This window comes from Perissodus microlepis, chromosome 10 (genome assembly GCF_051167445.1).
Source record: "Perissodus microlepis isolate ML-2025 ecotype Zambia chromosome 10, ASM5116744v1, whole genome shotgun sequence".
NCBI lineage: Eukaryota > Metazoa > Chordata > Actinopteri > Cichliformes > Cichlidae > Perissodus > Perissodus microlepis.
The window spans coordinates 22,663,109-22,682,272 of NC_140470.1; the positions used below are offsets into that span (position 1 = coordinate 22,663,109).

Sequence of the window (19,164 nt, forward strand, 5' to 3'; positions counted from 1 at the left end):
CTGAGCTGTAGTGTGTCAACCACAGCGCTTGAGGCTGACTGATTAGCCTTATCTCGCCAATCCAATTGCAGCTTTGAGTGAGAGAAGTGTCAAGACAGACAACAGGTTAAAAAAGTCATGAACTATAGCTCTATCAAATGCTTGAGAAAACCATTGTAGCATTTATAACATTATATTTTAGATAAACATGCATATAAACATATGGCACATAGGATATAAATGTACCTTTCAAAGTGTTTTCACTACCCAGCCTACATTCGAGCAACAATGCTATTAGTCACTGGTGTTCCAATATTAGAGCCCATGATGATAGGAATGGCTGACTGCACATCTAGATGCAGATTAACTTTTAGTAACAGCCATCTTGTTTTGCTTCCTAAATTTAGCCTCCCTTATATTGCTCTGCATACTGGAAACTCAACCCTGCTTGATGTGCCTGGCTCCAGGGTGCACTCTCGCAGCAACAGCTCGGGTTTCTTGCCCAGAGCTGTGCAGCTGACACGGCCACGCCTATATGTGTGTGTTTGTCCTATAGGTATGAAACGCACACAAGGTTCTCCTTATTATCCTATAGAATAAAGACCGGTTTGTTAGGCAATCCATACCCTGTGTTGCAATAACTCCACTAGGCGCTGCTTTCTGCACTGCACCCACTCCTCCTACTGCAGCTAAGGCAAAACCATACCCTAGCCACAATGATACAGTTACTTATGTATACTCATTGTCCAAATCTCAGTTATATTCTATACAAGTATGTTATTAAATGTGTATGTTCACGTATACAGTGAAAAGTTAACTGAAAAAAAAATACAAAAAAATACACAGATGTGTCATTATGATAACATTAGTCACTCCTGGAAACACAGCAGCTTGTGAAAGTCACAGTTTAAAAATATATAAATAAAAGTTTAGAAGGTTATTTTGAACAGTACAAAAGAGGTAATAGGAGGCAGGATCTGTGTGTGTTTGGGTGGAGTACATGTAAGCACAGCCAACATAGAAGGTGTGGCGTGCACAATGCCGTTTCAGGAAGACAGAAGAGTCAGCAGCTTAGAAAAAGGGTTATAATTATTTGACTATGAGAGATTATGCTGAAACCATTGGTTTTCTGGGGCAGTGGGGACGTTTCCAGCAAATTGTCTTCTTCTCGCTCGTTGCCACCATTATGCCAAATGGATTTGGTGCTTTCACTCTCGTTTTTCTGACTGATACACCGAGTCATCACTGCCTGGTATCTGGTATCAACCTCACTGAAGACTGGCGTAAAAGTGTCATCCCAATCAGAGTAAGTGACTGCGAGAGCCCCAACTCTGTGATACAGCACATCAAAGAAAACGTTTAAACTACTGATGCAGTTTTTCAGTGATAATTGAGTTTGCTTCAAATATTATTCCAGTAATGTAACTCAAAACATTTGTATTTATTTGAACACATTTATGCTTATTTCAAAACAAAACAAAAAAACATGCTTGGGAGAAGTAGAAAACTACTTTTGGGAACTAAATGAGTTTTTATGTTGCTGGTAGTTGAAAGTTTAAAAAAGCAGTGTAAACAATACATTTAAACTAAAAACCATTAAATCTTTATGAAATGCAATAAAATATTGCAAAACAGAAATAGGAAAAAGCACAAAGGACTCCTTGGTGATAGATTCAAAATAGAAACTGGTAATTGTGTATTTTGTGAAACAGAAGAGGAGGATTTGGACCATCTATTCTTTTTGTGCAATTTTATACAAATATTTTGGTTGGAAAAAGCACAAGGGAAGTGTTTCTGGAGAGACAACAACCCGACGGACCAGTTGCAGGAACCCAAAAAATAATAGGTGTGTTTTGCCATGATTCATATAATAGTGATGATGGATTTTTAGGCTAATAGTTAGGCTAACACACTTACCTCTCTGTCATGGTCCTGGGTCGAGTGACCCAGTGTTTGAGTTTTATGTATCTTTTGTATTTATTTGTGCCTTAGCTTAGTTCACCTAGTTAATTTCTAGGTTGCTGTTTAGTCTTGTTGTCTCCCCCTGTACTAAGTCTCCCTGGTTCATGCGTCATGTCTGCGTGGTTATGTTTAGTTCATGTCATGTCTAATATCCATGTTTCCTGTTTTACTCTGAAAGTCTGTATTCAATGTCAGTGTATTGAGTTTCACCTCTCCTGTCGTTAGGTTCATGTGTGTCAGCTGTGCTCCCATGTGTGGCCACTTCCCCTGATCATCCCTCATGTGTATTTAGTCTCTGTGTTTCATGTAGTCTGGGTCGCGTCGTCTGTGTTCCCACCCTCCATGTTGTCACAGCCAGTCTTAGTATTCATAGTTACGGTTTCCTGTGTCTTCATAGTTTTTCCTAGTTTTACTTTCCCAGTTTAGTCATAGTTTAGTTTGTCACTGCGTTTCTGCCTTGTCTGCACTCCTTGTCACCAGCCACAATAAAGGCTCGCTTTCAGTTAAGTTTACTCCAGTCTACTCTCGTGTGTTCGCACCTGGGTCCACCACACACACCACCGCACGGTCTGCCTCCTCAGATCGTGACAGTACGACGCGACCATGCCGGACCCAGCGACACAAAAGACGGAGATCGTCCGGACAGTGGAGTCACTATGCAACAAATGGCTGCACTGTTCCAGAGAGGAGGAAAGGGAGGAGACAGCCCGCCAAGTAGGGGTGTGCATGTCCGTGTTCCCCTGGTTATGGGAGACGCTGCACCCCCTCATCAGTGACTTTCTCGTCTCCACTCTCCGACTCCGCCCGCAGCAGCAGCTGCCCGGTGTGCGTGAATCGTCGCCAGAGCCATGCTGTTGCATTGTTACCCCGCTGCCTCGCGAGCCAGAAGCAGTCAGAGTCGGAACAGTGAGGCTCACCGCCGACACACCGTCGGTTCACGCTTTGTCGGCTTCCGCATCTTCGCCACCGCCTGACTGCACTACGCGGCGCACGGAGATGCCAGAGGCTATTGACTTTGGTGAGGAAGAGCGGCAGCAGGTGTTACGGGCGTATCGCGAGGAGGAGCTCCGTTGGAAGCCCTGGCTCATCTCCGAGGAGGAGCTTTTGCCTGCCGTCCCGCCTCGGACCGGCCGTCCACCCTCGCCGCCTCGATCGGACTACTTGTCTCCTGCTTCCTATCTGGCACGGATGTGGTCGGAGGACGAGGAACCAGTCGCCATGGAGAATCAAGTTTTGTCCACGGCCGCTCCAAAGAGGAAGCGTCGTTCACGCTGCCGTCGCGCATCGCTACGGCCTGTCTTGCCCCCCACTGAGCAACACGAGGATGCTGTGGGGGGCATTGATTTCGACCTCGAGGAGCGGCAGCGCGCCGCATGCGCGCAACTAGACGAAGAGCTCCGGTGGGAGCCGTGGCTCGCTCCTAACTACGAAGAGATTTTCCGCGGTACACGCCTGGCCCTTGGGGGGCCCCCGGAGTTGCCAGGAGCTCCCGCCTACCGCCCCGCCAACACTCGCCTCCTCAGCCTCTGCGACGCTGCAGGAGGCCCCACCGTCCACTTCAACGGGGTCCACAGCCAAGAAAAAGCGGCGTTCGCGTCGCCGTCACACCGCCCAACACTCAGAGGTGAGTGAAACTGTTCTGTCTCCCCAAGTTACCTCTGAGTGGAAGGCGTGTGAAGTGAATACAGACTTAGCCGGAGATATGGCTAGTAATGCACTATTAACCAAGCCACAGTCTAGAGACAGTTCTTCTCAGTCAATCACGACTGATTCACTCAATCCTGCAGGGACCACAGAATCTACACATAGACTGAAAAAGACTTCCACTGCTTTTCGTGGTAATAGTGGGAGGGAGGTGTTTCCTTTTGTGTCTCCTTCCGTGTCTGCAGTTCCGACCAAGTCTGAGCTGCCTATGGCAAATGTCTTCCCTCCTGAGTCGGCCCTGCTCCTCCACCAGTCACTTAATGAAGGTAATGAAAGCATCACTCAGTCACTGGTGAAGGTCATGTCTGGACACCATGTTCTAAATAAAGGTTCAGCTGTACCTGAACTGACTGGCTCCCAAGCCACACCCTTCTCCAATGGGCCAACAAGTCTGCCTGTGTCAGAGCCGGATCTCAAGAAATGTGTTTTCCCACCTCTGGGGCCCTCTGCAGCCGCAGTAAGCAAGGATAATGCAGAGGTGGCGGACCATGAATTAAAGTGTGACATAACTAGTGCTCCTGTTTGCCCGGCTACACTTGCGTTAAATGAACTGAAAACTGTGAATGCTGATCATGAACCCATGTTAAGTCGTCAAGATGCAAACATAACTGCAGATCACGGTGACCTGGACTGTGTAATACCACAACATGAATTCTGTCTCCCTGAAGGTAACACAGAGGGCGGTTTTGAACTGTTTTGCTCCAGCACGATTACCTCCAATCAGGAGATGGAGGCTGACATCAGGGTTAATGTGACACAGTTTTCTCCTGTTTCCGTGAACTCATCACTAGATAAGATTTTGCTCTTGAACAATGGTGTTACCACTCACTCACACCCTAAGGAGTCACCTGCTGCGGTTAGTGGTTCAAGTGCCGTTTTACCTGTGTCTCTCTCAACTCAATATAGCTATCACTCCGAAGCCACAGATCACTACGGGTGCGGGTTCCAGCAAACGCATCTGTCCAACATATCATAGTCATGCTACTACTGTGCCATTAGTTAGGTCCATACCTGAGTATTTAATGTTTGTCCAGGAGCCACACCCTGATGGTCTAAGCCTTGTTTTTGTGGGTCGAGTGGCAATTGTTTTTCATATGGTTAAACCAGCCCCTCTGGGCCTTACACTACCACTGATTAAGTCCAACCAGCTTATGTTGACGACTCCTGTGACTACAGAGACTGGGCCATTAGCCTTTAAGCCACTTAAAACTGATGCAGACTCTGAGAACCTAAAGATTGCTGGCTCAGAACTGGTGGTCATTAACACTGCTCACTTCATGGACTCCTGTGCTAAGATAGTAAGCCCTATAGACTGTTTTTCACCTGCTCTCTCTCTCTGTGGGATTATGCTTCAACAGCCTGTGTTTGCTCAGCTCCCTGTCCAGTCAGCAGCTCAGCTCCCTGTCCAGTCAGCAGCTCAGCTCCCTGTCCAGTCAGCAGCTCAGCTCCCTGTCCAGTCAGCAGCTCAGCTCCCTGTCCAGTCAGGAGCTTCCATAACTGTGCATCCTGCGTCTGCTGCTGGATGCCTGGGTGTGCCTACCCAGCACCCTGCAGCATCCACACCACTTCACATCATGTTAGCTGGAGGGCCCGAGGAGCCCGTCCAGCCTCTAGTCACGCCGGCTGGGGGTTCGGGAGAACCCAGCCAGCACATCCTCATGTCTGCTGACGGTCCGGGGAAGCCTGTTCAGCCGTCACCTGCTGTGTCATTCCCTGCGGCTGCCTCGCCGTCGCCTGGTCCAGCTTCAGCTTCAGCTTCGCCTGGTCCAGCTTCAGCTTCAGCTTCGCCTGGTCCAGCTTCAGCTTCAGCTTCGCCTGGTCCAGCTTCAGCTTCGCCTGGTCCTGCCAACCCGCGTCCACGACTGTACAGTCACTGGCCGTTTTCTGGGCCATTAGCTGGACTTCTTTGCCGTCCGCACGGTCGGCCGCCGGAGCTGCCTTCGCATCGCCGCCGTTGCCGTCCGCACAGTCGGCCACCGGACCTGCTCTGTTATGTGCTTTGGTGCCATCACCCCCCAGGTCGACCCCCTGAACTACTGAATTGTGGGCTTTTGTGCCGTCACCCTCCGGGTCGACCTCCTGAGGGGTGCTTTTGGACCTTTGCTCGCCTGGGCTTGGGGACGACTCCTGAAATGTTTTATGAACTGTTCTTGGGCCTTTTGTTTCAGACTGTTTGACCTTCAGGTTTGTTGTGACTCTTGTTTTCTTGGTTGGTTTCAGGCCCTCCGTCCTGAGCCCCCGCCGCCCGCCCTGGGTGGGTTGTTTTGTGTTTGTTTTCTTTTTTCGAGGTTTTGGGCGTCTGGAATCCGCCCTTGAGGGGGGGGCTCTGTCATGGTCCTGGGTCGAGTGACCCAGTGTTTGAGTTTTATGTATCTTTTGTATTTATTTGTGCCTTAGCTTAGTTCACCTAGTTAATTTCTAGGTTGCTGTTTAGTCTTGTTGTCTCCCCCTGTACTAAGTCTCCCTGGTTCATGCGTCATGTCTGCGTGGTTATGTTTAGTTCATGTCATGTCTAATATCCATGTTTCCTGTTTTACTCTGAAAGTCTGTATTCAATGTCAGTGTATTGAGTTTCACCTCTCCTGTCGTTAGGTTCATGTGTGTCAGCTGTGCTCCCATGTGTGGCCACTTCCCCTGATCATCCCTCATGTGTATTTAGTCTCTGTGTTTCATGTAGTCTGGGTCGCGTCGTCTGTGTTCCCACCCTCCATGTTGTCACAGCCAGTCTTAGTATTCATAGTTACGGTTTCCTGTGTCTTCATAGTTTTTCCTAGTTTTACTTTCCCAGTTTAGTCATAGTTTAGTTTGTCACTGCGTTTCTGCCTTGTCTGCACTCCTTGTCACCAGCCACAATAAAGGCTCGCTTTCAGTTAAGTTTACTCCAGTCTACTCTCGTGTGTTCGCACCTGGGTCCACCACACACACCACCGCACGGTCTGCCTCCTCAGATCGTGACACTCTCGTCTTTTCTTTCCTTACAAAACCATAGATCCTCCACTTCTTGGGCTATTTTGGTTCCTGCAACTGGTCCGTCAGGTTATTGTCTCCCCAGAAACACTTCCCTTGTGCTTTTGGAAATCTGTTTTTTCCTATTTCTGTTTTCGTTTGTACTATTTCCGTTGTATTTTGTGTGCTTTCGCAGCATTTTTGTTATTGCTGGTGTTTTCTTAAGTTGCAGTCCGTTTGGCCTCTCAGGGCCACCGTATAGGCCCATTGTTGCCTAAATATTACATATTTTTGTAAACACTATGACATCCCACTGAGTTTTTCTTAAATGTCTCAATACTAATAACCCTAAAACTGTTTGTATCCTTGTGACTATGAGGAGGTGGATGGGAAACAGGAGCTGAGCAGATGCAGCAGATACAGGTTGGATGTGGTCAGAAATCTCTCTGCTCGGGGATACATTCCTGGCAGGGATGTCAACCTTACAGACCTGGAGGAGGAGGGCTGTGTAGATGGGTGGAGCTATAGCAAAGACATCTATGAATCCACTATAGTTTCTGAGGTATGGTCAATCCTTCTTCTACATCTACTTATTTTTCATGTAGTATTTTTTTTTTTAGCAGCATCAGCTGTGTTTTTTTTTTTTTTTTTTTTTCTTGATGTTGCAGATATATCATTAACTCCTTAGTCTATGTGGCTCCTTTCCTCCTACCTTATCCAAGGCAGGGGATTTCAGCCCATCCATTTGTTCAACAGTTAGGACAGAACACACCTGTGAACATACAGTAGGTGCAGTCAGTCAACATAGGAACATGATATAAATTCCTCTAGAAAACTCTTTCTGTACTGTTATCAACATGGCTTATTTCTCATTATCTTGTTGTAATCTTGTTGATCTTTGAGTCTTCAGCTTGTCATTATTTTGTCAGTGCTTAAAGTTCAAGGTGCTCTATGGGGATTAGTTTCTGCACACCAGGAAAGACGCACCCTTTTTCTTTCTACTTAGAGTGAAAAGACATTTGAATACAGCCAGCAACAGTCAGCACATATCACACTGACTTTAACATTGTTATTTCCTGCATGCACACGTATTCCAAGATGGCGCCGCGTATGGATGCCCTGGTGCTTCTGTGCGTTACTTCTGTTTTGTTTTTGTGCATAACTTCTGTGTCTGGGCACTCCTCTGGATATTCTTACACCAGAGAAGAGCTTCTTAACTACAGGACTACAACACCTGTGGATTTACTTCCAATATTTGTCGCATCTGCGGCAGATTTACTGCAGACTCTGATCAGGAAAGTGAGACGCCGAAGGAGAGGAAAGCGAGCCGGCGCACTCGTGCGTCTGAGGAGACGCGGACTGCGAACTGCTCTTCCTGGGATCTTCCTTTCCAACGTACGCTCACTCAGGAATAAGATGGACGAGCTGGCCCTGATGAGAAGCATGAACAGAGACTTTGCCTCCTCCTGTGTCTTATGTTTTACGGAGTCGTGGCTCTGTGAGGACATCCCGGACTGCGCGCTCAAGCTGGAGGGTTTTCATCTGCTGCGCGCGGACCGGCAGGCCTCTCTCTCTGGTAAGACCACAGGTGGAGGTGTCTGCTTCTACATTAATAGTGGCTGGTGCACAGATGTAACAGTGATTGCTCAGCACTGCTCTTCCTCTCTGGAATACCTTTTCATTCACTGCAAACCGTTTTATTCTCCGCGGGAGTTTGCTTCATTCATCTTGGCCGCTGTTTACATCCCGCCAGATGCAAATGTGCAGGCAGCTCAGTGCGCACTCGCGGAGCAGATACTGCACATGGAGCGGACATTCCCGGACTCTCTCATTATTGCTCTTGGGGACTTTAACAAGCCAATCTGAGCCATGAGCTTCCCAAATACAAGCAGTATATTAAATGCCCGACCAGAGAGGAGAGGACATTAGACCACTGTTACAGTACGATCAGCGGGGCCTATCGCGCGGTGCCCCGCGCTTCACTCGGACTTTCTGACCACGTCATGATCCACCTAATCCCCGCGTACAGACAGAGGCTGAAGCTCTCCAAACCTGTCGTGAGGACTAAAAAACTGGAGCAACGAGGCTGTGGAGGAGCTTCGCACGTGTTTGGAGTCTACAGACTGGGACACAATGAAGGCTGCTTCTAACAGCTTGGACGAGTTTACGGACACTGTCACCTCCTATATCCACTTCTGTGAGGACAGCATTGTGCCATCACGCACCAGGGTGAGTTATAACAATGACAAATCCTGGTTTACTCCTAAACTCAAAAAGCTGTGGCTGGAAAAGAGAAAGGCGTTCAGAAGCGGAGACAGGGACTGCTACAGAGAGGCCAAGTACAGGTTCACTAAAGAAGTGGACATTGCTAAACATCAGCACTCTGAGAAGATGCAGCAGCAGATCTCAGAGAATGACTCGGCCTCTGTGTGGAAAGGTTTTAGGAATATCACCAACTACAAGCCTAAAACCCCCCACTCCACTGATGACTTGCTCTTGGCCAACACCCTTAACGACTTTTACTGCCGTTTTGACGAGCCATCAGGCAGCCTTCACACCTCCAACGGCCCCAACAATAGAGACACTCATTCCCCCACCTCTCCCCCCTCCATAGAGCCATCACCACCATCAAACACTTCACCTACAACACCCCCCTCCTCACCCCACACAAAGGGGGATTTCACACCACCTCCTCCCACCACTACTCTTCATATTCATGAAGCAGGTGTGAGGAAGCAGTTTAAGAATCTGAATGCTCGAAAAGCTCCCGGCCCAGACGGTGTGTCTCCTGCCACCCTCAGACACTGTGCAAACGAGCTGGCCCCAGTGTTTTCTGGCATTTTCAACTCCTCACTGCAGGCATGTCATGTGCCTGCCTGCTTCAAGTCCTCTACCATAATCCCTGTCCCCAAGAAACCAAGGATCACTGGACTAAATGACTACAGACCTGTGGCTCTGACATCTGTGGTCATGAAGTCATTTGAGCGCCTGGTTCTCTCCTATCTCAAGACCCTCACGGCCCCCCTCCTGGACCCCCTGCAGTTTGCATACAGAGCCAACAGGTCTGTAGATGACGCCATCAACATGGCCCTACACTTCATCCTGCAGCATCTGGACTCCCCAGGAACCTACGCCAGGATCCTGTTTGTGGACTTCAGCTCTGCCTTCAACACCATCCTTCCAGACCATCTCCAAGGCAAGCTTTCCCAGATGAATGTGCCTGATCCCATCTGCCGGTGGATCACTGACTTCCTGACGGACAGGAAGCAGCACGTGAGGCTGGGAAAGAATGTCTCGGACTCCCGGACCATCAGCACCGGCTCCCCTCAGGGCTGTGTTCTTTCTCCTCTGCTCTTCTCCCTGTACACCAACTGCTGCACCTCCACCCACCAGTCTGTCAAGCTAATCAAGTTTGCAGATGACACCACCGTTATTGGACTCATCTCGGACGGGGATGAGTCTGCCTACAGGAGGGAGGTTGAACGTCTGGTGTCCTGGTGCAGCCACAACAACCTGGTGCTGAATGCCCAGAAGACAGTGGAGATTATTGTGGACTTCAGGAAGCACACAGCCCCACTCCCCCTCATCATCCTGACTGACACCCCCATCACCTCTGTGGACTCATTCCGCTTCCTGGGTACCACCATCACCCAGGACCTGAAGTGGGAGCCCACCATCACCTCCGTCATTAAGAAAGCCCAGCAGAGGATGTACTTCCTGAGGCAGCTGAAGAAATTCAACCTGCCAACACGGACGATGATGCAATTCTACACTGCAATCATCGAGTCCATCCTCACCTCCTCCATCACCGTGTGGTACGCTGGAGCCACTATCAGGGACAAACAGAGACTGCAGCGTGTTGTGCGCTCTGCTGAGAAGGTGATTGGCTGCAGACTCCCATCTCTGCAGGACCTGTACACCTCCAGGACACTGGGGCGTGCAGCTCGGATCTCAGCTGACCCTTCTCATCCTGGACACAGTCTGTTTGACCTGCTCCCCTCAGGCAGGAGGCTCCGGTCCATTCGCACCAGAACCTCTCGCCATAAGAACAGTTTCTTCCCCTCTGCTGTTGGACACATGAACAATAACCGTATGACTGTTCCCACCACTAACACATGACCCTACGCTGTGTTCACTGCATCATTCCATGTTTGGCACTGATCACCACCTGCACTCATGTATATATCATGTATATATCTATCTACTTAGCACTTTTAATTCTTATTCTTATTTTTTATTTTATTTTTTTTCTCATGTCTATTTAAGCGTTATTTATGACAGTATGTTTGCACTAAGCACCGCAGCAATTTCCTAATGTTGTAAACCTGCTCAACATTTGGCAATAAAACCCATTCTGATTCTGATTCAGTCGTTCAACTGTTAATATCTCATTTTCCAGTTTGACTTGGTGTGCAGTAACCAATGGAAGCAGCCGTTCACATCTACTGTTTTCTTTGTGGGAGGACTCCTTGGATCGTTCTTCTCAGGCCAGCTGTCAGACAGGTACTGACATGAGATTCATGTGAAAGAGATCAAACACCACACCATTCTTTAAAGGTCATTATGCAACTGAAAGGCTTCAGTGTTTCGATATTATGATTGTCTTTATTGTAAAAAGAAATAAAAATGAAAATCATTTAAAAAGATCATGTTACAGTATACGCTTATAATAGTCAGTAATATAAAAGACATGTATTATGCCGCTGAAAATGCTACATCCAGACGAACTGTTCTGCAATTTTAATTGATGATGGAGTTGTATTTTTACCAGTATAATAAGAAATAGAGTACAGTGGTAGAACACAGTTATTATTTTGAGATATGTACTTATTTATTTTCAATTTGTGCTCCTTCTACCCCGCAATATTTTGAATACCGTTAGGTCCAACATTTCTGGGACAGTGCACTTTTTTTGTTATTTTGTCTGTGTACAGCACCATCCAGATTTTTAGGTGCAATTCACACAACTGTATAGGAAGTACAACACTTTTTATGCATGTATATGTTTACTAATATATTTATCTTCTCTGTCTAGATATGGCAGAAAACCCGTTCTTTTTGCAGCTTTGGCACTACAGACAGTTTTCACCTTTGCTCAAGTCTTTTCTGGTTCATGGATTATGTTCCTCATCCTCCTCTTCATCAACGGTTTGGGACAGATGTCCAACTTTGTGGCTGCTCTTGTGTTGGGTAGGATAGAACATTTATTTAGCTATGATGCAAAACTAAGGGCCAGATTTATAAGAAGGTGTCATGGTCCTGTGTCAGTGACCCAGTGTTTTTGAGTTTTGTGCTTTTAGTTTTTGATTTCTTGCTCACTTTAGCTCCTCAGCCCTTTAGTATTTCTTGAGTTCTAGTTTCAGGTTTTGTTATGTGGCTTCCCTATGTTCTGTGTTTCCTGTTTTACTTTTAAGGTCTGTGTCTCTTGTCTCGTCATGTTAATTAGGATCAGCTGTGCCTCCCTCCTGTTTGCCGTCCCTTATTCCCTTTGTGTGTATTTATAGTGTGGGGTTGTCTTTGCTCACTGTCAGACCGTCTGTGTTACTTGGTGTATCTCTGTGGCTCTCTGCTCTACATTCTGTGTCATCCCTGCTCATCATCCCGTGTAGTTATGGTTTCAGGTTAGTTTTGGTAGCTCCCCATTCTGCATTTGCCACTCCTGTAAATAAAGCTCACTCGCATCTCAGCCTGTACCTGCATCTTGGGTCCTTACGCTCACACACCACATGACTGCTGCCGCAGCCGTGACAGTGGGACAAATTGTAATGACACCACAATCCTAAAAAGTGCCAATGGGAGCGTCAGGTTCTACTGCTGATCTACTAACATCATGCCAATTAATAAATGATGCAGTTTGAAAGATGCATTTTGATGCAATCTAACACAAGGAGCATAAACTAGGGAGCCAAGAATAGAAAACACCGGAGGATTGTCTAAGTGCAGGTTTTACACGTGTGCTTTGTACAGCAAAAAGAGCAGCAGATGTTTTGATATAAGTGCAAAATTAGTCAGAAACTGAAGTCAGGTGACAGCTCAAATGGAGTGAAGGAGTCATTCAGAAGACAGCTGCTTTATTGCAGATCATTCTGCTGTAACTCTCACAGCTAACCTGTCAGGTGTCACATCACTCACATATTTCTGAGTAGTTTCTGCAGCCTCTATGCTTTTATTCAGTTTCTTAATGCACACTGTGTGCGTTTAGTCTGTGTGCCATATATACCCAATGGCAAGGTGCATTTAATTGTCACAAAAATCACTCTGAAACACATTTTGACAAGTCTTTACTGGCAAGGCCCTGCTGCCTCCAGCACTTTCAGTCTTTCCAGGGTTCTCAGCACACTTTTACATAAAATAACAGGCAGTGATTGGCAAATTTGCTGCAGATGCGTGAACCCTCTCAGTGGACAGCGCTTCTAGAAGCTCTGTCCCACGTGTCCCTTTGCAGCTGAGCCACAAACCACACCTCACTGCCATAAACAAATTCAGATGTTAAAAAAATATACATGAAAGCTTATTTATTGTGGGGTGGCACTCTGCATGGTGTTGATAACATACAGAGTTTTTTGTGCAATCTTCAGTTTGTTTCCTTTTTTTGTTTTGTTTTTTGGAACATAAGTTTTAATTCATCATTACCCCCTCTTTTTTTGCAGGTTCTGAGGTCTTAACTGGCAAAGTGCGTGTCCTTTACTCATCTTTGGGCACATGTCTAGGCTTTGCTATTGGATACATGATACTTCCACTCTTAGCATACTTTTTAAGGGACTGGAAATCACTGTCATTGGCTTTATCTTTGCCTTGTGTGGCCTACGTCCCCTTTTGGTGGTAGGTGGCACTCGCTCTAGCATATCTATCTGTCTACATATATCTGTATATAGCATTCCCTGTAGGAACTGAATCAAATGTAATGACTTGCTTGAAACTGTGGTGGACATTAGTCAGGGGGGAGTTTCCATAGACTGTGACATACACAGATGATATTGTTATCTAAAGAGAGTACGGTGTAGGTACAAGAGAGCCAAGCCAGGTGGAAATATGGACTGCAGGAATGATAGCCAGCAGAAGAATATGTATGTGAACAAGAGGGAGGCAGTTGGAATGGTGAAGATGCAAAGAGAGGGTAGTGAGGCCTGCTGTAATGTAAGGTTTTGACACAGTAGGGTTTACAGAAAGACATGAGGCAGATTTTTCAGTTACTAGAAGCAGACAAGATTAGATATAAATATTTCCTAGGGACAGCTCAATATTTGGAGAGAAAAAGAGGCAAGGTTCAGGTTGATATGATTTGAAGATGGACAGAGGAGGGATAGCTGATACACTGGGAAAAGGACGTTAAATATGGAGATGGCAGACAGGAGAAGAAGAAAATCACAGATAAGGTTTATGGATGTAGTGAACGAGGAAATGCACGGGTTAGAAGAGGATCTTAAGGATAAGGTGAGACAGATGAAGATGATCCTCTGTCACAACCCCTAAATGGAGCAGCTGAAACAAAAAGAAGAAACTGTTCCCACTAACAAGTTTATTGACCTTATTTCACTGTCTTTTTTGCTTTGTCTCCAAAATCCCTCTGATCAAGTCTGCATCCTTCTGTTTGTGTTAAATATTAAGCCAGGCTTATGCCAGAGTCTCCCCGGTGGTTGCTTTCTCGAGGCAGAGTTGAGGAAGCCGAGGCCATTATAAGAACTGCTGCTAAGTGGAACAAAGTTCAAGCTCCGAGGATCATCTTTGAAGACTGTGGTGTAAGTGAACTTTCACTTAAACATTACTGGATTGACCCAAGATACAGAACATAGTTGTTATCATTTGAAAACAAGTTCAAGTTTTACTTATAAATAAATATATTAATATATTTAATATATATATATTAATATATTTGACATTTGACTGATATTATTAGTATAAAAATGCATGAAAAAAAAAGATCTTAAACATTTTTGTGTTTTAATATTTTTTGAAAAAGCCCTGCTCACACAGTCAAACTAATTTTATGTGTCTTCCAGAGAGAAAAGATGCAGACGCACTCCAAGGAGCATTACAATGTCTTTGACCTGCTGAGGCAGAGCAGCATCAGAGCCACAACACTCATCCTCTGCTTTGTGTTGTGAGTAAACAGTGAAGACAGTGTGGCACATAGCGACTTAATGAGACATCCTCAGATTGAGAAAATAATGAAACAACGAGAAAATGAACAAACAATGAATTTGCCGAATTCCTGCTAAAAGGAGATTTAGCAGATAAACAGCTAAAAATGACCTGTCCCTTAACTAAAAATGATTTTTTACTAAAAGAAGTGATTCATTTTTCTTTTGGTTTTTCATTTATTTGTGTTTTCCATACTATAAGATCTGCGATAGACAAAATGATCACGATTTGCATTTGAAAAAAATGCATGCATGCAGAAAAATCTTTGGAAAGTTCACTTAGATGAAAAAAACGCTTTCATTTCCCTTTGATTTTCCCAGGTTCACTATGATTGTTGGCTACTATAGCCTGTCTTTCAATACAGCACAACTCCATGAAAACCCCTACATCAGTTGCTTCATCTCAGCAGTTGTAGAGATTCCAGCATACATTTCCAGCTGGATGGCTCTGCTATACCTTCCACGACGCCTGTCTGTGATCCTTACGTTGGTCTTTGGAGCTGTGCCACTCTACCTGATTCAACTTGTTCCAGATGGTAAAATTTCTTAAAAGCAAGCTGCAAGAATTCACATTAGAACAATTGATCAGTCATTTATAAGTTACTTATTGCTTAAAGTGCCCATACTATAATTATTAGGTTCTTCCTTTTCCTTTGATGAGTGATACACACTACTGTTTTTTTTTTTTGTTTTTTTTTTAATTTATTTATTATGTGCTTTCAAGGACCCAGACTTGTTGGTTTTTTTGTATTTTGTCTTGGTCTTCTAAATTTCAGTCCTTGTAATTGTCCATTTTAGGGAAAAAATGTTGTTAAGCCACTGTTAAGCACTGATTTATGAATCATTCAAGCATAACAGGGCACCTAGCTCAAAGCATGAAACACTGTCGTGTCTACCTACAACTCATAAAAAGAACCTAAAGTATTGCTTTAGGCATTCGTTACTAGCAGCCTGCCATTGAAACACATAATTTGTTCTCATTTCTTCAGTGGAATCTATAAAAATGTCAAAGATAACAGTTTGACAAGGATGAAATTATATTTTTACAACAACAAGGTGCAAAGAGTGATGTTGGCTGAAAATGCAGCATAAACTGGGATGGTGTGCAATGTATGGATGTCAAAAAAACCATTCCTAAGGAGGGTAAACAAAGGCTGAGATATACCAAAATCCTCAAGAACTGGAACAAAAATCATTTTTAAAACTTTTGGTTTAAAAGTACCTATTATCTGAATGACAACAGCTTCAACTTTTAGCATGCCAATATAGTAAAAACATACCTTTAAAGAAAAACACGCATTGGCTTCCTTACAGCCTGGGCCCCAACATTATTGAAACGGTCTGGGATCGTCTTGACAGAGAACTGAACAAAAGGCAGGAAACAGACAAAGATGTGCTTTTGAATATCTGGAACCAAATATTGACTTTAACCTCCTTTGTACTATACAAAGAAACCTATATTCCCATATGGGTTTGCACATGTTCTAATAAATCACTGCACCTGCTTCCCATCTTCCAGGCAACATCTAAAGAAAAAGGGGACCAAAAGTCCCAAAAAATTATTTTTGGAAAGCACTGTAGCTATTTTGCACATAAAAGTTCTTCCAGTTACAAATTATAAAGCCTCTGGCAAAGATAGTTATTCGTTCATACATATAAAACACTGAACCTTTCTTTGCCTGACATAACTGATCTATCATCAGTTATCTGCATGCAGTGACATTGTGTCTGCAGAGCAGCTGTTTGGCAACATTTTCTTCAAAGAACAAGAAATTGACTCAATCCAGATGCAACAGCTGCCTTAGAGCCTGCTAATATTTTCGCATTAGAGCCCCTTCTGCTAACTCTAAAATGTCTCAAAGCATTACAAAAGTTTAGGATTACTTTTTTTTAATGTAATGTATCCGTGGAAAAAGGTAGCTTCCTGTATCTTTAGTTCTAGCCTTGTCCATGGCTATTGTTGTTTACATTAGCATTAGTACTGACTGGGGGCTGATTATTACAGTATCTATCAGCCCAGAGAATGCATGAATGTATTTCTTTCTGACTTTCTGCTGGAATCCACAGTCTCTTCTGGTTCATTGTGTATCAGGAAACTACAGGTGTATGTCAAGGGCAGATAGCTTTCAGGAGACTATGCCAAAGTTGCCTTTGATGAGCTGACAAATCACGAATCAGGCTTTTCTGGAGGTGGGGCCCATAATTATAGGGACAGAGGTTGAAAAGAGGATGGGGAAAAAAAAACCAAAGCATCAGTGTGCATTGTGCGAAATGTGATACGTTATTTAACATTATAGGATGTGAACCAACAAAAATATTAACATGTAAATAATCATAATAGAAGAATACTGTTTACTTATATCTACAAACTAAACAAATGTATTATTCTTTAGATCTATCAAATCTGGCTCTTACACTGGAAATGCTGGTTAAGTATTCAATCACGACTGGTTCCTCCCTGATGTTCGCCTACACCGCAGAGCTTTACCCAACAGTGCTCAGAAACACAGCAACGGGGATAAGCAATACTGTTTCCAGAATTGGAAGTTGCATTGCCCCTTTATTGTTAAGTCTGGGTGAGTGCATTTATTAATATTCATTTAGCATTAGTACTAACTGTTTCTGACTGTCTGTTTTACCTCATTTGATTAAATTTCTATATTTTATAAATGCACACTCATAAAGGAGTTTTCTCTCATCCTAACTTCCCCCTCTGTGTCTTCAGGTATGTATTATAAGTATCTACCCTATATTATATTGGGGAGTCTGGCTGTTGTGGCTGCCTTTGCGGCTCTTTTCCTTCCAGAGAGTTTTAAGAAACCTCTTCCTGAAACTATTGAACAAATGCACAGACGAGAAAGGTAAGCTACTTTCATTCAGTTTATTTTACTTTCTATGAAGTAATAAAAAAAGTTCCCAGTTAAAGGCAATTGTAATTTTACGTTCTTATACAGCAAGTTCTTTAAACATGGTACACAGTATGCAGAAAAGTATGTTGTCAGGCGAGTATCTGTCATTTAGGGAGTTAGTGAAAGTTACTGAGTAGAAGCATGTCCATGGCGTAGATCATCTGATTCGATTTTAGAGCACCTATTATCTGCACATATTTACTTACTGAAAATACTAGTTTCCAAGGAATTGTTGAAACACCTTCAAAAGTTGGTCAGGTTTGGAATTACCCTCTTGGAAAAATACAGTAACTATTTCAATAAACACACAAAGTCAGATTGTGATTGTGTTATTGACATCCTGGGTTTCATAGGGTTGATGAGGGCCATTTCCCACAGTCTTGGGTCTACATATCCCTCCCTCTGATTAATTGTTTTATCCCCAGTGGGGACAAAATTTATGTATATTTAACTATAGTATACGTCCAGACGTGAAGAAGGAAAATATTCCACTGGCCTATGTATTTATTCTTTTTTTTTAGTTGACAGGTGTGCTTGTGCTGTTGCATTTTGAAACTATTTCATATTAAATACTGAAGCTAAGTGGCTCACCTGGTTGAGTACTACGTGACAGTGGGATTTATTTGTTACAGAGGAAAGGACAAAACACGAGTAAGAGGTTGTATGTGGAATTATATAAAATAAATATATTAAGTTGAAGTTCATTATGTTCATAGTCTATAAGAACACTGTTGTTCCTGAATTACTGAAATCATTAAAGTCTTTTTAGAAACACCCCCACCCCAATTTTCCACAGATTGCACCCTGCTGACACCCATATGGAGTAGATCTGATTAGATTTTAGTGTGTTGTGCTTCATATTATTAGTACTATGATAGAGTTCATGGCAGCAGATAAGACATTTCAAATAGCCTATTAATTAGCCTACTTTCAATAACAATATTTTTAGCGGTAAGCTCCAGACTTAAAACTGCAGACAGATATTACCAGAATCTGTAGCTCTTCTTTTATTCCATTTTCAGTGTGACTCTAAATATATCATCATGTTCGGTTCAACTTTAAATGTTGGGTATGTAAATTACAGTATTCATTGACTATCACTGACTATCATTGACCTGAACAGGACAGGAAGGTTAAGAAGTGAGATTGCTATTTATTTCCAAGTGAACTTTACTGCCACCAAGTGGCCAAACGTTGTTTTTTTGCAGATTGAATGAAAGCCCTTAGCCAACAGTACAAAAAATAAGTGTTCACATCTTATAAGTAATAATGAAGTTTATCGCAGAAAATAAAACTCGTGTTTGTCTTTCCTCTTTAAAACAGGATGAAGTGCCCATGTCTTACTAGAAATATGACGCCTGTACCCGTGGTATCACTGGACAGTCCACTATGATTATTTGTTTGTCCTGGTCTAGACAGATGTTGTTGTTGTTGTTGTTGTTTACAGTCTTTTATATTTAAATTTTGTTTGGCTTTGTTGTCTGTTAAATGACTGAAAGCTGTATTATATATAAATAGTCTCA

At 43.9% G+C, this 19,164-nt stretch overlaps 1 protein-coding gene across 1 annotated transcript; it reads left to right on the plus strand.

The window, feature by feature from the left end:
- Positions 1–1,034: 1,034 nt before the first annotated feature.
- On the plus strand, positions 1,035–19,156 carry LOC146379443 (organic cation/carnitine transporter 2-like). The gene is made up of 11 exons (XM_084940702.1): positions 1,035–1,285; positions 6,971–7,153; positions 10,991–11,094; positions 11,627–11,781; positions 13,242–13,413; positions 14,204–14,330; positions 14,592–14,692; positions 15,054–15,268; positions 17,126–17,308; positions 17,458–17,593; positions 18,965–19,156. The coding sequence occupies exons 1-11, from the start codon at positions 1,079–1,081 to the stop codon at positions 19,032–19,034; spliced, it is 1,653 nt and encodes a 550-aa protein (XP_084796828.1). The 5' UTR covers positions 1,035–1,078; the 3' UTR covers positions 19,035–19,156.
- Positions 19,157–19,164: the final 8 nt, after the last annotated feature.

Coding starts and splice junctions, on each gene's coding strand:
- LOC146379443 (XM_084940702.1), top strand. CDS start 1,079: ATGAGAGATTATGCTGAAACCATTGGTTTTCTGGGGCAGTGGGGACGT. Junction 11,782..13,241: donor TGTGGCTGCTCTTGTGTTGG/GTAGGATAGAAC, acceptor CTTTTTTTGCAG/GTTCTGAGGTCTTAACTGGC. Junction 15,269..17,125: donor GATTCAACTTGTTCCAGATG/GTAAAATTTCTT, acceptor ATTATTCTTTAG/ATCTATCAAATCTGGCTCTT.